The sequence below is a fragment of the Pezoporus occidentalis genome, unplaced genomic scaffold, assembly GCF_034315485.1.
Source record: "Pezoporus occidentalis ecotype Australia unplaced genomic scaffold, CSIRO_AGI_Poc_V1 ctg29, whole genome shotgun sequence".
NCBI lineage: Eukaryota > Metazoa > Chordata > Aves > Psittaciformes > Psittacidae > Pezoporus > Pezoporus occidentalis.
Window position 1 is genome coordinate 6,987,206 of NW_026914829.1, and position 17,056 is coordinate 7,004,261.

Genomic DNA, 17,056 nt, shown 5'->3' on the forward strand with positions numbered 1-17,056 from the left:
TTTGTACAACAGCCTGAGCTTACAACTGTAAGCATTAACTGTCTGAGTTTATGCTCATATTTAAGGGTAAGAACACAGCTACTTGCACCTGGGGCTGGAAAAACAAATGGTCTCAACACCTACAATTTATTTTCTGTGTGCTAAAACTTTAGGCACAATTTTTCTTAGGTACCAAGAGCAATTGCATTTTCTTTTGATAACTTCTGCACAGGTGACTTAAGGTGAAAATGGAAGTTTTAGAGGCTTCAGTTGTGGAACTACTTAGGGTGGTAGCAGCAGCCTAAAATGACATGGGGTCACATAAGCCAAGTATAGTTAGAGCTACAAAGCCACATGGGTGACTTGGAGTGAACATAAAGAGGCTAGAAAAAACCCTACAATTGGTGATAGAGATAGTTGCAGGGCAGCGCGCTAGTATGGCTCATCAGCACAGGGGAAGAGAGGAATAAATAATTATCTGAACTTTATTCCTACACAGACTTCCTCGGTAAATTATGTGATGAAAAGATAGCAGTACAATTCAAGCCAATGAAATCCAGCAACAGGAGACAGTTAACTACCCACTGAAGAGCGGTAGTAATTGCTGCCTATTGGTTAATGACTGAATTTATGATTGCACTGCTTGCTCATCCAAGACCCAAGCATGCTGCATACTTAGAACATGCACAACTTGGCTGGCTAACAGCAGGAACTAGCACTTACAGAAAACAAAAGTAATGTTGAAATTTAAATATTTGTGGCTGTTCTCTGGCTGAACAGTTAGGCTTAAACATGCTAACATGAAGTACATTTCCTTGAACAGCAGGAAGCAGATTTCTATGAAACTTTAGCTCTACCTTTCTCAATGTAGCATTATGACAAAATGACTTAAACAGCATTTCCTATTTCATTTCAGATGTATACCTGAGCTTGTTTTGATTTTATTTTCAGTGCTCTCGCATGGCATGTTTCACATGTTTCTTATCAAGACCTTCTTACTCTTGTCATTTTGCCCTAAAATTCAGTATCCAGTTTGAAAAACAACTTTCCTAGTTGTGAAACAGCCATTTCAAAGTCAAGAAAGATTATAAGCTGTAAGGAAAATTACAGTCCCTCTAAATTAGTTTCAGATAAGCTTAAATTGTTGCTTTGAATTTTTTTGGTTCAAGTATGCTCATTCCTTGCTACTTTTCATTCTGCTACTTAACTTTTTACTCTAAGCTGTTGGATTTATACAAACACTTGGAAGGGATTAATGATTAATTGTAACCATCCCTATTTTGTTGATTGAGAAGCACAAAGATTGTAGGAATTGACCCACTGCATGTAGGACTTACCTCCCTGGTGCTTTCTTTATGAACATAGATCCACTTTTCACGATAAAAACCTAAAATAGAAATATAAGCAGTTTTAGGCTTCTGCTTTAGAAAGAAGTTGAACAAAACAGACCATGCCCAATAAAATGGTTCATAAGACAGGAGTGATGGTAAAACAGTTTTAACACAGGAAGTTATAAAGGCTGAAGAGAATGACTACAAATTTTCAGAAGTTACATACTTCAAAAAAATAAAGGAAGAATTAAGTAATTTTATAAATCGGAGTTGGCACAGAACTGGCAGATGTAACACAACTTCTGTCGACTGTGTACCAACAACAGTCAATTTCTCCTACGAAATGCCTCATCTTTTTTAACCAAACAGGCTCTTTAGCACTTAAGCCAGTAAAGTACAGAAACAGACAACTTTTTTGTTCCTGACTACTCTACCCCTCTAATCTGTTTTCTTCTGTAAAGGTGCCTGCTCTGTACTCACTTGGTTGAACGAGTTGCAGAATACTGCAAAGAAGACAATTATACAAGACTAATAAAGGCAATTAGGCAGACCTTCACCTTGCAGAACTGTAGCATGGCATCAAATGAAAGCACGCTCTTAAATATAAGCCACTTGAAACTTTTGAAACACTTTAAGCTCAGACAAGCCTGGGGAAGCTTGCAGCTTTCTGCAAGACCATCTCTGTTACAATTTTGGGAATATACAAATAATGGAGATAATTTTTCTTCCAGAAATTCAATACTGATGAAGTCTTCACCAAGAGCTGTAGGTATTACTACAAAATGCATTTATTTATTAACTGATTCTGAAGTTGCATCACCAATTATAAAGCTGCTTTTGTAAGAAGCTCCCAAAAGCATCCAGAATAATTTAATCTAGAACTAGTCCACAAAATAGTGGTTAGTATTAGAAGACATTTATTATTCAGGAATTACTATTCTTAAATTAATTACCTTTGGGAAAAAACAAACCCCACACAACAGACGATCAATGCCATAGTTCAATTAAGACTTAACCACTTCTGACAGAAGAACTTGTTCCCAATACAGAAGTAAACATAGAAGGCTACTCTATAGATGAATATAAATTAATGGCTATTATACAATTTTGCTGAACCTACAGAAGTCTCCTAAAATAAATGAAAAACCAGCCTTACATTGTGTGTTATTCGTACAATGATCTTTTTTCCTTTTCTTGGCTGCAAACTCACAGTCTTCAGTACTGTATATTGCTTCATCCTCACCATCACCAGTTATGATGCTGAAATAAACACATCTAATTAAAACAGCAGTGATTACATATTTAAGATGCAAATGGCTCATAACCCTCTGTATTAAAGTCTGCCAGCTGGAATAAAAGTTATATTTTTAATGATGATGTCCTACTTGGTGGTCTACAGCAACACATATCTTATGAGAAGCTGTCTTCTTTTCCTCCTAGTGGGGTTGAATTTTGTGTCAAAATTATTAAACACACCACAGTATCTTACTAATGAGTACCTTAATAAGCCATTGCGGACACTTAGGAAGGACTGCTAAGGAGACAGTACTAAGTGGGTAACTGCCTGTCTGCAAAGGTCTGGTGTACAAAAGTTCATTATGTGAAAGGGACCAAGCCTTGAAAAACTGTGCACACAGGTAAAAGTCAACACAGAATTACTGCACATCCTTGCACAGGCAGAAAGCCAGCAAAGACAAGCATCTCTCTTACTACTGCCAACCTGAGGGCAAAGAAAGTCAAATGCCTAAATCACAACACTGTATGTAATGTAGATGTCAGACTCCTACTCATGCCACTGACAGGTAACTATGAACCCTAACACTGAGTACTATACTGAATAATTATATAGATAGTGTATATATATATATACACACACACACAAAGAAACTATTAAAAACGTTTTGCTGGATAAACTACCCTTTCCAAAATCCATTTACACTTAAAAGCTGTCTGTGCTACATGAAGTCTGCAGTTTCAGAAAGTTTTGTTTTCCATTTTTGCAGATAATTAGAAGGACCAGCAATACAGATAAGAATGGGTGCTCATTTTTCTAGTACTGAGAAGAAAGATACTTCCTATGAAGGCCACTCTTGCACAGATAGCCAATATAACTAAGGATACGAAGTAGTGAAGTTTGAGGTACTGCAGGACTACTGGATTTTGCCATTATTATTCCTTGACCAGAAGGTTATATATAAAACTCCTCCCATTCATTACTTTTTTTTTTTTAACCTGAATTTGTCAGATGAATCTACTTATCAATGTTAGTTAGTAACTTCAAATTTCACTAGCAGCAGCTGAACACTAAAACTGAAAGACACCAGTTCATTCTGAAATAACCTGTATTTGGGCATTAAGTGGCAAAAAAACAAATTCTATTAGCCTGTGCTACTAGCTTTACAATTAAAATTTTAAGGCTTGAACCATCTGTTAGAGAGGATGACTAAACAACACTGTAAAAAAGCCTTGTTTTTTCCATTGCTCTAATCAGTAAATACTATCAACTCAAAAATACACAAGTTAAGAAGATTCAGAAATAGAAAATTGGTTTTGTCTTTGGTTTAAATCCTGGGAAAGAAGCTAACATACCTCTACATCCAGACAGACCTCAATACAAAGTGAGGGCCTTAGTTCATGTCCTACCATTTTTAAAGCAGAGGATAATGACTCAATGACTTCATTATTCTATGCAACACTGCCAAACATTGTATCTGGTCAAACAGCAAAAGTTTGAAGAAAAGGAACCGGCAACTGACAAAAGCTGACTATCAACACTGACAAGTTACTTTGATTACTTAACAGTCCAATTCATTTGGATTTTTCCAAAGTTATCACAAATTAATTCTCTTTTAAAGCTCATTAAAATGATTAAATTAATTATGTTTTTGCATATTGACTGAATCACCTTGTCATCATGTGAGAAGTTACTGCAGAATCTGAGAAGTTGCTGCAGAATCAGAAATAGAGCCCAAAGCCCAAACAGTTTTATTATCCTAACAACAGAAAAGAGTGGAGAGCTATGGCCTGATACTCTGCAATATAATTCAGGGAGAACAGAAACACCCACGCACATTGACACAGTGCGATGGGGAGAGTGGGGGAGGCAGCATTCCTGAAAGCCTGGATTATAAGAGGAAGGTTATTCTGGCAGGATTCCTTCTTTTGTTCCCAGAGAGGAGAGGAAGTGTCCCTAGAAAGCAAATCAGACCAGTAACATTCCTGAAGTGATTTAAAGCTCCTCTCCCCACCCCCAATAACATGCACTTCCTCAAGCATCAAATAAAAAAGGCAGTTTAAGGACAGTCAATTAATAGAAGGAATTTTGAGGATGAAGAGGGCTATTTCAAACACCTCTGCTGACATTCAAATTCACCTGTGACATTCCTGGAATTCTTCGTGTCACTTTAAGGATGAATTTAACTGGTCCCTCTGAGGATCTGCTCATACGAGGCTTTACTTCATGTTCTGTCCCACCTTACATGAAGAGTCCTTCCCTACTTATCTGTAACCATCACCATTCTTCTCAACAAATTTTGAGTCTCTTACCATGAAAAGAACAGTACCACAGACATCAGCAGAACAGGACAGAAATACATGCACATCCCCAGAATGTTAGCCTTCCTTCCAGAAACCTTGAAAGCTGCTTGGTAGGTAACACAGCTGCTCCACCATTTCCAAAAGCAACCCCTTAACACCAAGCTAAGCTACAGGAAACCAAATCAAGCGCTGCACCTGCCATATGGTATAACATAAGCCTTAATTTAATGTTTTTACCATAATACCACACATGACATCTGAGTGCACCTGGAAAGATTTAAATACATCCTTAATACTGCCAATTCACAGCTATTCTCACTTTCTTGTCTTGATAATACACTTAAGAAATTATTCTAAAGCTTACAAAAGCAAAGTACCTGGTGTCCTTAGGACTACAGTAGCCTACATAAAGCATCCAAGAATTCTGGCTTTTTCAAAAAAGTAATTTCATAGCAGTATTTAACCTCTTGGTATGACACTTAAAATGCTGGAAAACTAGACAGGGCTATCTGACCTTCCAATTGTTCTGAGTTATTGCTTCTTTTCTCAGCGAAGGAATGATCTCAAGTCATGCAATCACCTACAGGAGCACACTGAGTGTTTTAGAAGAGACTGAAAGCCATTTACGGCTTGACCCATAGAAAATCCTGAGTTGCACCAAGTAACCTTACAGAATATTTGTTAAATGCCAAAATTATCTAAAACTAGATTCAAATTTAAGGACTTCTTTCCAGTGCCAAAACCACTTTTATGAACACTGTGTCTCACAGAACTGGACAACAGACACCAGGCTTAAATTACCCTGCCAGCCCAAGCAGCTCATATGAGCCTGACACACAAAAAGAGGACTACCACCATCATGGAAATCTAGTCATAGATTTTTGTAGAACCAAAATAGAATGGCTCTTGCTTTCTTTTACCTTAAAAGAAAGTATAAAACTGCTTTACACCTAAGTTGCAGGCTACTGAGAAGTATTTACATACAATTCTGTAAGGCAGTGCTGCTCTCTCCCCCATCAAGCTTCCAGGACTCAGTGCCATGGCACTGAAAATAAATATCTGTGCTAGAATTTATAGGCACAAATTGCAGGTAGTCATGACCACAGAACTTAAGTGAGCACTGCCTCAATCACATTTTCAGCTCCTGCATACCTTGAATGCAAGGCACTCTCCACTTGTTACATACCATTAATTATCCAAATAAGAGCTGCAGAACTGAGGGTCCCCTTTTTCCCACCTCAGTTTCCATAAATTGAACTAATTTAAAGTGCAAATACTGCAGCATTATTTCAAATTATTTGAACTGCCCCTGCACAAATAATTCCGTTTGTTCAAGAAAACTATCTTCAAACCCAGGCTGACGGAGCTCGTCTAGCCTTGTATGGTCTTCCATCAAAGAGAAGGGCACTCTTACAAAACCTATGACCTGTGGACTTTGCTGTAACCGTCCTAGCTAACTAGGCCTTGGCAGTTAAACCTCAGGTGTAAAGGGTGGGGCCGGTTCTGCGCAAGCTGTGCTTCACCTAAAAAAAATCCACTGCGCAGGCTGGAAGGGCTCACTCTCACTTGTCTGTATGGACAGGCGAGGGTCTAAACAGCAGGTGACAAGGTGCATGGGAAGCTGCAGATCCAATGCTGCGTGTGGGCGGACCAGTGCATGGATAGCTCGAGACTGCTCAGGAGTTGACAGTCATGGTTGGACACTTCCTGATTGCCTAAGCAGCCTTTTTTTCCAACCAGATTTGGATATCCCACATGCCCTTGGTCATCGTGCTTGTAGTAAGCGTGGTTAAAGCCCTTCCCAAATCTTTGCTCGTGAAGCCAAGCCATCAATCAGTCAATCATTGGATCCACCCCCTTTTTGATTAATTCATCAAATGGGTTCATCACGTCACTGGATAATTAAGATAATAGGGTAAAAATTTCTATTTTAAAAGAAACATATTTTTCAAGTAAATTATTTACATCTTGAAGGTTAATCTGTGAATCTGTTGGTGATACAATCTTCTTAATTTCTGAAGAGAAAGTATTTGTAATGGATAAAAGAAAGCCTGGCAAGTAACTAACTAGGTATATTTTCTCTCACAAGAGAGAACAGAAGTAAAAGAATGTTTCAGTCAACAACATATCTTGAGTTTATTTCTTTTTTAAAGGAAACTGCCATAACTGCTCCCTAGAATGAAATACTCAAGTACTACCTTTAGCAGTGATTCTACAGAATATTTTGATGAAAAATATTATTTATTAATGGGTTAGGACAGCCAGACTAGCTTACACCATGATCCCTCTGCACAGGGCAGTTTAGGAAGAGACAAGTAAGTATTTATGTATTGTTTATTATGCTTCTTTCACAAGGAAGGAAGAATTTTATCAAGCCTCATTCTGACTTAGTGCTACATCATGTTAACAAACATCCTAAGCTGAGCTGTCTATCCAATATACATAGATAACTGTTTCCAAATAGCTTAAAATGGTACACAAAACCAGCCAGCAAGACACAGTACACTGCTGTACTTCAATACAGAGTCCCACACATAGGACAGAAGAATCCCATGCCCAGGTATATACTGGCTATAGACTGGATAGGAAGCAGTTTTGCAGAAAAGGAGGCAGAGGTCTTGTGCATAACAAGCTGAACACAAGTCAGCAGTGTGCCCTTGTGTTGTACAAGGCCAACTGCACCCTAGTCCCAGTTAACAAAAGTATATTCTACAAACTGAAAGAAGTAATCGCCCTCCTTCATCTGACATGAGAAATGGCATCCGGAGTACTGTGCCTAGTCTGGGGCTCAAGGATACAATAAAACATAGTCATACTGGAACAAGTCAAGTGGGGAGTTATCAAGGTGATCAAGTACTGGAGCACATGACACACAAGGGTAAGAACAGAGCTTGTTCAATGTTGAGGTGGTGGTGGAGGGAAATCTGATCACTGTCAATATCTAATATAAGGGTATGAATAAGATAGAGCTAGACTTTAAGGTTAGAGGAGATGGGCAGTAATAAGTCAAGTGGTAATGGACACAGTGTGTGATAAGAGAAATTTTGAGATTGGGGGGTAGGGACAGCGCAATAACAAACAAACAAATAAAAAAAAAAATCACAGTGAAGGTAATGGAACTTAGAATATGAATCCAGAGGGATTTCCATTTTTGGAAATGCATGAAGCTCAACAGGGCAAGGCCTTATACAATCCAACCTCAACTGGTCCTCCTTTGTGCTTAGACCAGATGATAGTCAGATGTCCTTTCCACCCTAAAGGGTTCTATAATACTGTGCAAATAAACATTAATTGCTTTTTAGCAGCAAAGGTTAACTCATAGATCCAAAGTTCAAGTCATAGATATGAAGCTCAAGTTGTAGTCATAGACAGGAAGGTCAAGTGGTAGCGAAATTACTCCTAAGTAATGCTACATTGCCAAGAAATACCAATTTCAATTCTGTAGTCTAAGTTCTGACAACATACATTTTTAACTGAACAGACATAAGCAGCATAAAATTTAAAACAGGGCCAAAGACAATGGTGTGGTTTGGCTTCGCTAAGTAAGCGGTAAGTAAGATGAAGATGAGGAACTGCTACAGATGAGGGCATCTGCCACGCACTAGGTTGGTCCCAGAGTCTGAGATTCTGGTAAATTATCAAACTAGCCTAAGAAACCCAAAACATGAAAGCTTCCCCCCCGCCAGAGCACTTCACAGCCAGTCCCTTCAAACTAATGTACCTATTTCAGTCCTCTGACCTCTAATGCTCATGTCCTGCCTGGCCACCCCCCCCCCCCCCCCCCCAAAGGAGTTAACTTAAAACAGTTTCTAGCAAGACAACTCCAAAGGAGATCATTAGTAAGTTCTTTCAAGTCTAAGGGGGGGGGGGGGGATAATCTAGTATTCTTGCTTGAAGAAGCAATAAAAATACCTCATTTTGATCTCTGAAAACATATATATTTATTTAATTAGGTTCAGAAGAGCAAAGGTCTTAATGTTACCCATAAAGATACTGATCACTTCTGTCAAATTGCCAAACAATATTAATTGAAGCAACCTACAAGATATAATTACTTAGTAACTGCAAATGGCTATGAAAGCTAAATTAGATTTCCTTTCATTTGCCAATTATATTAAAGATATACAAAAGAGGAAAGAAAAGATTTTTTTTCAGGTGTATTTAAGGCCACTTTTGTGTCAGAGGCTTACTAAACACTCTTCTAGACAATGCAGTTTTTTGTATCCAGAGTGGCTAGACTATATAGAAAAATAAGCCCAAGTAAGATCATTGACAAATAAAAAGAAAAAAAAAAAAAGCAGTAACAACAGGTCAAGAAAAGATTCACAATTCTTCACTGCTTGATAACCCTCTTGAAGTTTATTTCACAAATTTAGAATACACAGGTGTACAACTACAGCAAGTCCTACTTTGCCAGTAAATTCCCTCTGAATCAGATCAGTTACTGTATGATTTACTGGACTAAAAACAAAACAATGAAAGTTCCCTTTCCTCACTGTTAGCACATTACACTGGAGTTTAAGACCAAGAAGGCTATCCTTGAGAGTTACTTCTTCATGGAGAAACCAAGCAGAAGTCTGTTTGGACAGAGCTACTGACAATCACAGTATCACACCAGTCTGTGGGCATCTGCCACAAGTATTACTTTAGTTGTTTTTAACATATCTTTCTCACCTGTTCTACAGCAGCATACACAGACATATCTTGTGTTAGAGAATTACCTTAAAATTATGATTACTGTGTATTTTGGACTGCTTTAAACAAACAGTCCTAATCCAACACCCAGTCAACAGAAAGTCTTCATTCATTTCCAGGTAACATTTAAATATGCCTGTTGCACTTGCAATTTAGCTTTTAAGTAATACTTGACAGGGTTGTTTTTTTTTTTTTTTTAGGACATACAACATAAGATGGGATCCATCTGCCTAAAACAGGCAACCTGCAAAGCAGTTACAAGAGGCAGACAATCTCCATAGGGGTCTCCTGTCTGTCTAACTAAACTAAACACATGGTTGCATTTGTATACTTCCAGAATATGCAGATGATATCATTTACCACAAACATTTGCAGCCTGATATTAAGTCATTCTCTGGCTTCCCACCTGCTATTAACTCATGCAGAATCATTTTATTTTTCTTTTTAAAGAAAAGAAAACAAACACAAACTTACACAGTGTGACTGATATCCTTCAACTGATTATTCCCATCCTCAAGTGCAGGACTGAAGGGTTCACATCGTTTCCATCCATCTTCTGTTTTAATCCATCTCCATCCAGGGGATCTCCAGTCTTGCCCCAGAAACGGCATGGTTTCTGTAGAAGCAGCAAGATTATTTGTGTATTGTATTGTGAAACTTTTGTGGATGTTTCAATTTTCTCTTTAACCTTAAAAAAAAAAAAAAAATAAATGATTACCTTGAGGAAAGAATGTACTCTGTACAATCGTAGAATGGTTTGGGTTGGGAGGGCCCTTAAGATCATCTAGTCCCACCCCCTGCTGTCATGGGTGGAGACACCTTCCACTAGACCAGAGTGCTCACAACCCCATCAAACCTGGCCTTGAACACTTCCACGGACAGGGCAGGCCACAGCTTCCCTGGGAAACTGGTTTATCACCTCACCACCCTCACAGGAAAGAGCTTCTTCCTAATATCTAAACTAAATCTACCCTCTGTCATTCCCCTTTGTCTTGTCAGTACATGTTCTTGTAAGAAGTCCTTCTTCAGATTTCCTGTAGGCCCCGTTTAGGTATTAGGGTGTGCCCAGAGCCTTCTCCAGGCTGAACAACCCCAACTCTCTGGGCCTCTCTTCACAGGAGAGGCCACAAAGGTGATCAGAAGGCTGGAATACCTCTCCCCAGAATTACACACAATATTCCAAGTGAGGTCTCAAGAGAACAGAGTAGAGGGGCAGGATCACCTCCTTCGACCTGCTGGTCACGCTCCTTTTGATGCAGCCCAGGATATGGCTGGCTTTCTGGGCTGTGAGTGCACACTGAAGCCGGCTCGTGTTCATTTTCTCATCAACCAATACCCTCAAATCCTTCTCTTCAGGGCTGCTCTCAACCCATTTTCCACCCAACCTGTAGCTGTGCCTGGGATTACCCCGACTGAGGTGCAGGACCTTGTCAAACCTCATGAGGTTGGCATTGGCCCACCTCACAAGTGTGTCAAGGTCCCTCTGGATGGCATCCCTTCCCTCCAGTGTATCAACCGAACCACACAGCCTGGTGTCATTGTCAAACTTCCTGAGGGTGCATTCAATCCCACTGTTCATGCTCCTGTCATGGTTTAAGCCCAGCTGGTAACTCAGAACCACGCAACTGCTCACTCCCCTCCATTTTCCCCTCTGCTCCCAGCAGAATCCGGAGGAGAACTGAAAAATGTAACTCCCACGGGCTGAGATAAGAACACTCCAGTAACTAAGGTATAACACAAACCACTGCTGCTACCACTAGTAATAGTAATAAGGGAAACAACAAAGGGAGATAATATAAAACTAAAAAGGGAAAAAATTCCAACAATAAACACAAGTGACGCACAATACAATTGCTTGCCACTTGCCAACTGATATCAGCCCAACCCCAGCAGCAATCTCGGCCCCGCCAGGTAACTCCCCCCAGTTTATAACACGCTGTGGTTTGGAATATTCCTTTGGGCAGTTTGGATCAGGTGTCCTGTCTCTGCTTCCTCCCGGCTTTCCTGTGCCCCTCCTCACTGGCAGAGCATGAGACTGAAAAGTCATTGATTGGAGTATGCATTACTCAGCAACGATTAGAACACTGGTGTACTACCATCATTGTTCTCAGGCTAAAGCCAAAACACAGCACTGCATCAGCTACTAAAACGAGAAAAATAACTGAACACGGGACAGTCACTGACAAAGACATTAAACAACACCAGTCCCAGTACCAGTCCCTGGGGAACACCTCTCATTACTGGTCTCCACTTGGACGTCAAGCCGCTGACCACAACTCTTTTGAGTGCAACCATCCAGCCAGCTCCTTAACCACCAAGTCATCTCTCTGTCAAATCCGTGTCCCCCACTTTAGAGACAAGGATGTCGTGCAGGACAGCATCAAACGCCTTGCAAAAACCCATGCAGATTACATCAGTGGCTCTTCCCTTACCCACCAATGCTGTAACACCACTGTAGGAGGCCACCAAATTTGACGGGTTCAACTTGCCCTTAGTGAAGCCATGTTTGCTCCTGTTCCCATGCAGCCTATCGACACTGCCACCACCCTACTCCTCCAGGCAGGCTCCAGACACCTCCACCAGCTCGTACTGCTCCTCACTCCTAGCCCCGGCTCCTTCCAAAACCCCTGTGCCCGCCCTGACCCTAACACCTTGTCCCACACGACTGCAGCTGCACACATCCCTCAGACCGAGACCCAAACCCGCCAGGCCGTGCGCACGCTTCACACACACGGTGCCACCGCCCCCCTCGCACGCCGTGTCGCTCACCGCTGACCCCACCGCCCCGGCCATGCCGGCCACCGCCTCGCCTCACCTCACCTCAGCACGACAGCACCACCCCTCCGCACGGCCCCGCCGCTATTGACGGAAGTAACATGGGGCTGCGCTCGCCGCGCCCCGCACCACGCTGATTGGCTGTCGGCTGCCGCGTTTGTTGCTACCCGGCAGCGCCCTACGCCATTGGAGGAAGGGGCGCGGTGGCGTCACTGGCCCGGCACGTCACGTGATGGGGGGAGCGAGGCGCACGTGTCAATGTTTTGGTCCGCGGGGGCGGGGCTAGCGGGGCTTGTGACTGCTGTGCCCCCTCGTTTGGCGTGTGCTGCTCAATTAATAAAGTCGTCAATAGCTGAGGTACTTTTAATAATTGAGAGCTCCCTTCCGTGAATATTCGCTGCTGCTCATACCCAGCTGTTACAGGTTTTGACCTGCTGGCTTCAGCATGTTTATATTAGCTATACATAAAGGGAGCTGCAACGGTGAGGGTTTTATTTGTGTTGTTTTCTAGTACCCAACCGTTTATTAGAAGACTCTGTGTACATGTGGTTTCAGTCCAAACCTCTAGAAATCCTGTGCTAATCAACAAGCAGATGTAAAGTGATTGTTGCTCACAGTTAGTGTGAAGCCATCTCCTCTATGGCAAGTTAAGATCTCTCTACCCTTTAACAGAAGTATTTTCGCTCTTTAGTATTTTATATTTAGTGAGGGGTTTTTGTTCTTTTTTTTCTTTCTTTTTTTTTTTTTTTTAACAAAAGCTAATACATTTTCAAATGAACAAATTTAGATGTATTTCCTGTGGAAAGAAGAGTTGCAATCTCAAGAGTCCAAACTCCTACCTGTAAAAAATTCATCTGGGGTATTTAGGTTCCAGGAAGACTGACAGTTATTTTGAAATATTTTTTTTACGTGTAGCACAAGTCTATGTTAAAAATGTACTAAAGAGAATGTGTTATTTTCTGGTGATGTGAAATAGTAAAATAACATAATAGAAACTTGAAACTTTGAGGAGGAAATGAGGAAACTTTGAACACTATTCTAATCAATCTGAGCAGCTCAAACAATTCTTGAGTAATTTAATAATGATTGACAGCATTCTGTTTCAGGCATTCTTCATAAAATTCTATGTGGATTTTTCTGTTCTGGTGCTACAGTCCTCATCTGGACCTTCTCTGTTACATTTTACTTAATGCTAAAGCAGTTTAAGCCTTTGCAGTCGCAATTGAACAAACTGGTCTGCAGTGTAGCTGTTAATTACTTTTGATTATGTCAGAGGGATGTAAAGTCAATATTGCATTAAACCCATGTGGTCTCCTGTTCTGCAGCTGGAATGGTTACCCTTATTGTTGATAGAAGGACTATGTGTGTGGTACAGGTGAGACACCAGATCATTGCCACATTGACATGAAATTAGAAGACCTAAATAAAATGGAAAATTCCATCTTCTCTATTAAATTACTTAGAGTATGATTTTTATTTAATAAGTCACAGCAAAGGTGAATTCCCTAAATGACTTTGCACTGATAGAAAGGCAATCTATTTTGATTTTAGGTTACTTTGCTTGTAAGTGCTGAGACACATGATTAAAAGCAAAATAAATGTGTTACTTAGTGTGGTTTAGGGTAACCTCATGGAGAAGTTAAACAATATTCATCAGTATTAGTACTTCCTGAGATACCTGGTTTGGAAGTAGACGTCATGTTTATAGGATTCCCTTTCACCTTTTCTTAAAATGTACATTATGATAAATGTAAATGGCCTTCTCTCCCTCAGGAGAGTAATTTTCATTTTGCTGAGTAATCTCTATACATATTTCAAAGAATGGAGTAGCTATGCCATATAATACCACAGCCTGATCAGTTACTTAGCAACATTTAATGCTAACAAAAAGAAATGGGAAAGTGATACAGCAGCGATAAAATCATTAGACAGCAGAAAGGAGCTAATTACTACAATGAACACAGAAGTCATAATATTTTATAGGTTAAAAAAAAAACAAAACAAAGTGGAAAAGAACACATAATCCAAGCAGCTGTCATTTTTCCAAGGAGCCAGTTGCTTTATAGTTCCATTTTTCAGGAGAGCTCCCAATCTGGGAAAACAGAGCAAAGCTTAGACAAAAGTATCATTGGCCAAAATATTACTCAATGTGTGATTTCCTGTGTATTACACAGTTCTTCAGAAATTTCATTTGTGGTTGGCATTATTTTTATTAACTCTTTATCATCAGTACTGCCAAAACAAAAGGTCATGATGCTGTTCTTCCTTCATTAGGTTTATCACTCTCCCAGATTGTGAGAAGATAAGTATTTAAGCATGTTAGGATAACTGTAGGCACATACAAGAGCATCCCCCTTCCTGGAGGCTTGGCTGCTCGGGCTCAGGAACAGCTCAGAGGTGGTACAGCCTAGGGCATCCCACTTCATCATTGGAACAGTGGAGAGCAGTTCCCCAGCCTGACTTGGCCATGCAGCCTGCTGAGCTGGACCCCCATTAGACCTGCATGCTGACTTCACAGCTTGACCTTGGACCTTGGCAGAACCTGGCCACCATCTGTGAGCCTGCGTTTGTCTGCTTGCCCCATGCAGCAGGCCCTGGATGGTGAGGCCTCTGCCTCGCCAGTCCCAGGATTCCTCTTGGCTCTTCCTGGTCCACAGAGATGTGAAGTAATAAGACAAATTGCTCTCCAAAGACCCTCGATAATGGAAAGCCTTTATGAAAAGAAACCTCTTACATGAGCTTTGTGAAAAATTGAATTCACAGATATACAGTAGGTTATTAACAATTGCATTCAAAGATGTAATTATTTCCAGCCGATACACAAACCAGTGTTGGATGTAGAATTTTAATATGAGATATATTTTATTACAGTAGTTTGCTGGCAAATGCAAAAAACATATTTATTTTGGGTGGGAAAAACGCTATATAGTATAGGGCAAAGAATTTTGAAAACTAGTAATGATTCTAGGGAAAAAAAAAAAAAAGGTTGCAGTTTGCTGGGAAATAACATTAAGGGCAAAACAGGAGAAGTTGCAGTGAAAAACATGATTTTAGTTTAACTCCAGAGAAACAATCTGAAAAGCAGCATGTACCATATCTTGAGATAAATCTTTAATTGAAAGCACTAGGACACCAGCAGAAATTACACTGCTTGATCAATGACAGGTTGGATACTGCAACTAACTCACTCGCAGTGGGGGAAATGTGAGGCCAGAACTAAGTTGTGGGAAAGAAATTTCACAGAATGTGAGCTCTGCCTATATAAATGAGAGATAGCTAAGAAAATAAACTAGTTTAGGAATCTGCTGTAGGAGGTGGAATATCATGGCAGTTCATGCTGTAGAAATCAGTAAGAAATTACTTATAAAAGTGAGGTTCATTGGGTTTATGCTAATGAAGGATGGCAAGAGATTTTCTAACCTTCTGCTTGAAACCTTACATGAGAAAAAAGCAGTTTTAGAAGCAGACTTGCCTTATTCATAACTTACCAGCTTTTTGCCTTATTTGTATACATCCATCCAACCAATAAATTGTTTTGGATCAGTGGTTTCAAATATGTTCCTCAAAGAAAGTGGTTGCTGCAGCAAAAACTAGAGACATGCGGCCCAAGGACAAAATGGATCAAAACTGGAGACAATATCGTTATAATTAAAATAGATATAAAATGAATCTATAGGATTAACAGGAGAAAGATTCTCCTTTTCCTCTTTTCTTCCTTTCAGCTTTTCCCATAGGAAGAGTTGTAACAAAGAAATCTATAATTAATGTGAAAGAGAAGCTTAATCAGTATATGAAGGGGGCTATATGGTGTAGTTGAATCTCACTGCAGGGAAATGAATGAAAACTACTAGAGATACTAGGAAGGCTTAGAAGAATATTGAACTATCAGTCTACTGTTCAACAGAGTGATATGCTTGGTGTTTACTAAAATGCTCAGCTAAAGGAGATGACTGACAGAACTGCTAGCTGCAAAGGTTAGGTTTCCAGAGGCAGGCAGAGATGGAGAGAAATAGAGGTTTCCAGAGAAAGGTAACTAGAGAACAGAGAAATTAGATGTTCATCAGTTTGTCTGGACCTGATAAATTGGGTTACTTAAACAGTAAGCTATCTTAAAGATACTAGCAGAAAACCTGTGGAGGATTGCGGAAGTGGCAGAGCTGAGAAAATGCAAATAGAGTGTCTATTAAGAAAAAGAAAAGAAAAAAAAGGAAAAGAAAAGAGAAAAGAAAAAAAGGAAAAGAAAAGAGAAGAGAAAAAAAAAAGAAAAGAAAAGAAAAGAAAAGAAAAGAAAATAAAAGAAAAGAAAAGAAAAGAAAAGAAAAGAAAAAAGAAAAAAAAAGAAAAGAAAAAAGAAAAGAGAAAAGAAAAAAGAAAAAAGAAAAGAAGAAAAGAAAAGAAGAAAAGAAAAGGAGAAAAGAAAGAAAAAGAAAAGAAAAAAGAAAAAAGGAAAAAAGAGAAAAGAGAAAAGAAAAAAAAAGAAAAGAGAAAAAAGAAAAATAGAAACAAGAAATTGTAATTTGTAAATTTAACTTCTGGTGGAAAAATCTGGAACTAACAGGATCTCTCTAGTGAATAGAGTGTATCTATCATAAATTCGTAGATGTTAGAAAACAAGCAGGATCTTTAGGAACGTGGAAAGACCCGCTAAGAATTAAAGATTACGTTGCAGAAGTGGTCTAACAAACAGAATGAAATTCCCTACAGACCTTGTTTTGGATATCTACTTGTAATTGCAACAT

General features: G+C 39.7%; 1 protein-coding gene and 1 long non-coding RNA gene across 5 annotated transcripts in view; one reads left to right on the forward strand and one right to left on the reverse strand.

Annotated features, from left to right (window-relative positions):
• Positions 1 to 9,661, forward strand: part of LOC134167511 (uncharacterized) — a 30,911-nt gene extending 21,250 nt beyond the window's left edge. Inside the window, exon 2 of the long non-coding RNA XR_009966209.1 lies at positions 9,533 to 9,661. This is a non-coding gene — a long non-coding RNA (uncharacterized LOC134167511). The remainder of the gene's footprint in view (positions 1 to 9,532) is intronic.
• The window catches only part of FBXO25 (F-box protein 25), a 29,039-nt gene extending 18,324 nt beyond the window's left edge, over positions 1 to 10,715 (reverse strand). Inside the window, exons 1-4 of one of the 4 annotated variants that reach the window (XM_062626266.1) lie at positions 10,261 to 10,715; positions 10,017 to 10,158; positions 2,467 to 2,570; positions 1,317 to 1,366 (exon numbers count right to left, since the gene is read on the reverse strand). In XM_062626266.1, coding sequence (XP_062482250.1) covers positions 1,317 to 1,366; positions 2,467 to 2,570; positions 10,017 to 10,153 — 291 coding nt within the window. In that variant the 5' untranslated portion in view covers positions 10,154 to 10,158; positions 10,261 to 10,715. The remainder of the gene's footprint in view (positions 1 to 1,316; positions 1,367 to 2,466; positions 2,571 to 10,016; positions 10,159 to 10,260) is intronic. The other 3 variants (XM_062626267.1, XM_062626264.1, XM_062626265.1) reach the window with 3 other exon arrangements.
• Between the last annotated feature and the right edge of the window lie 6,341 nt (positions 10,716 to 17,056).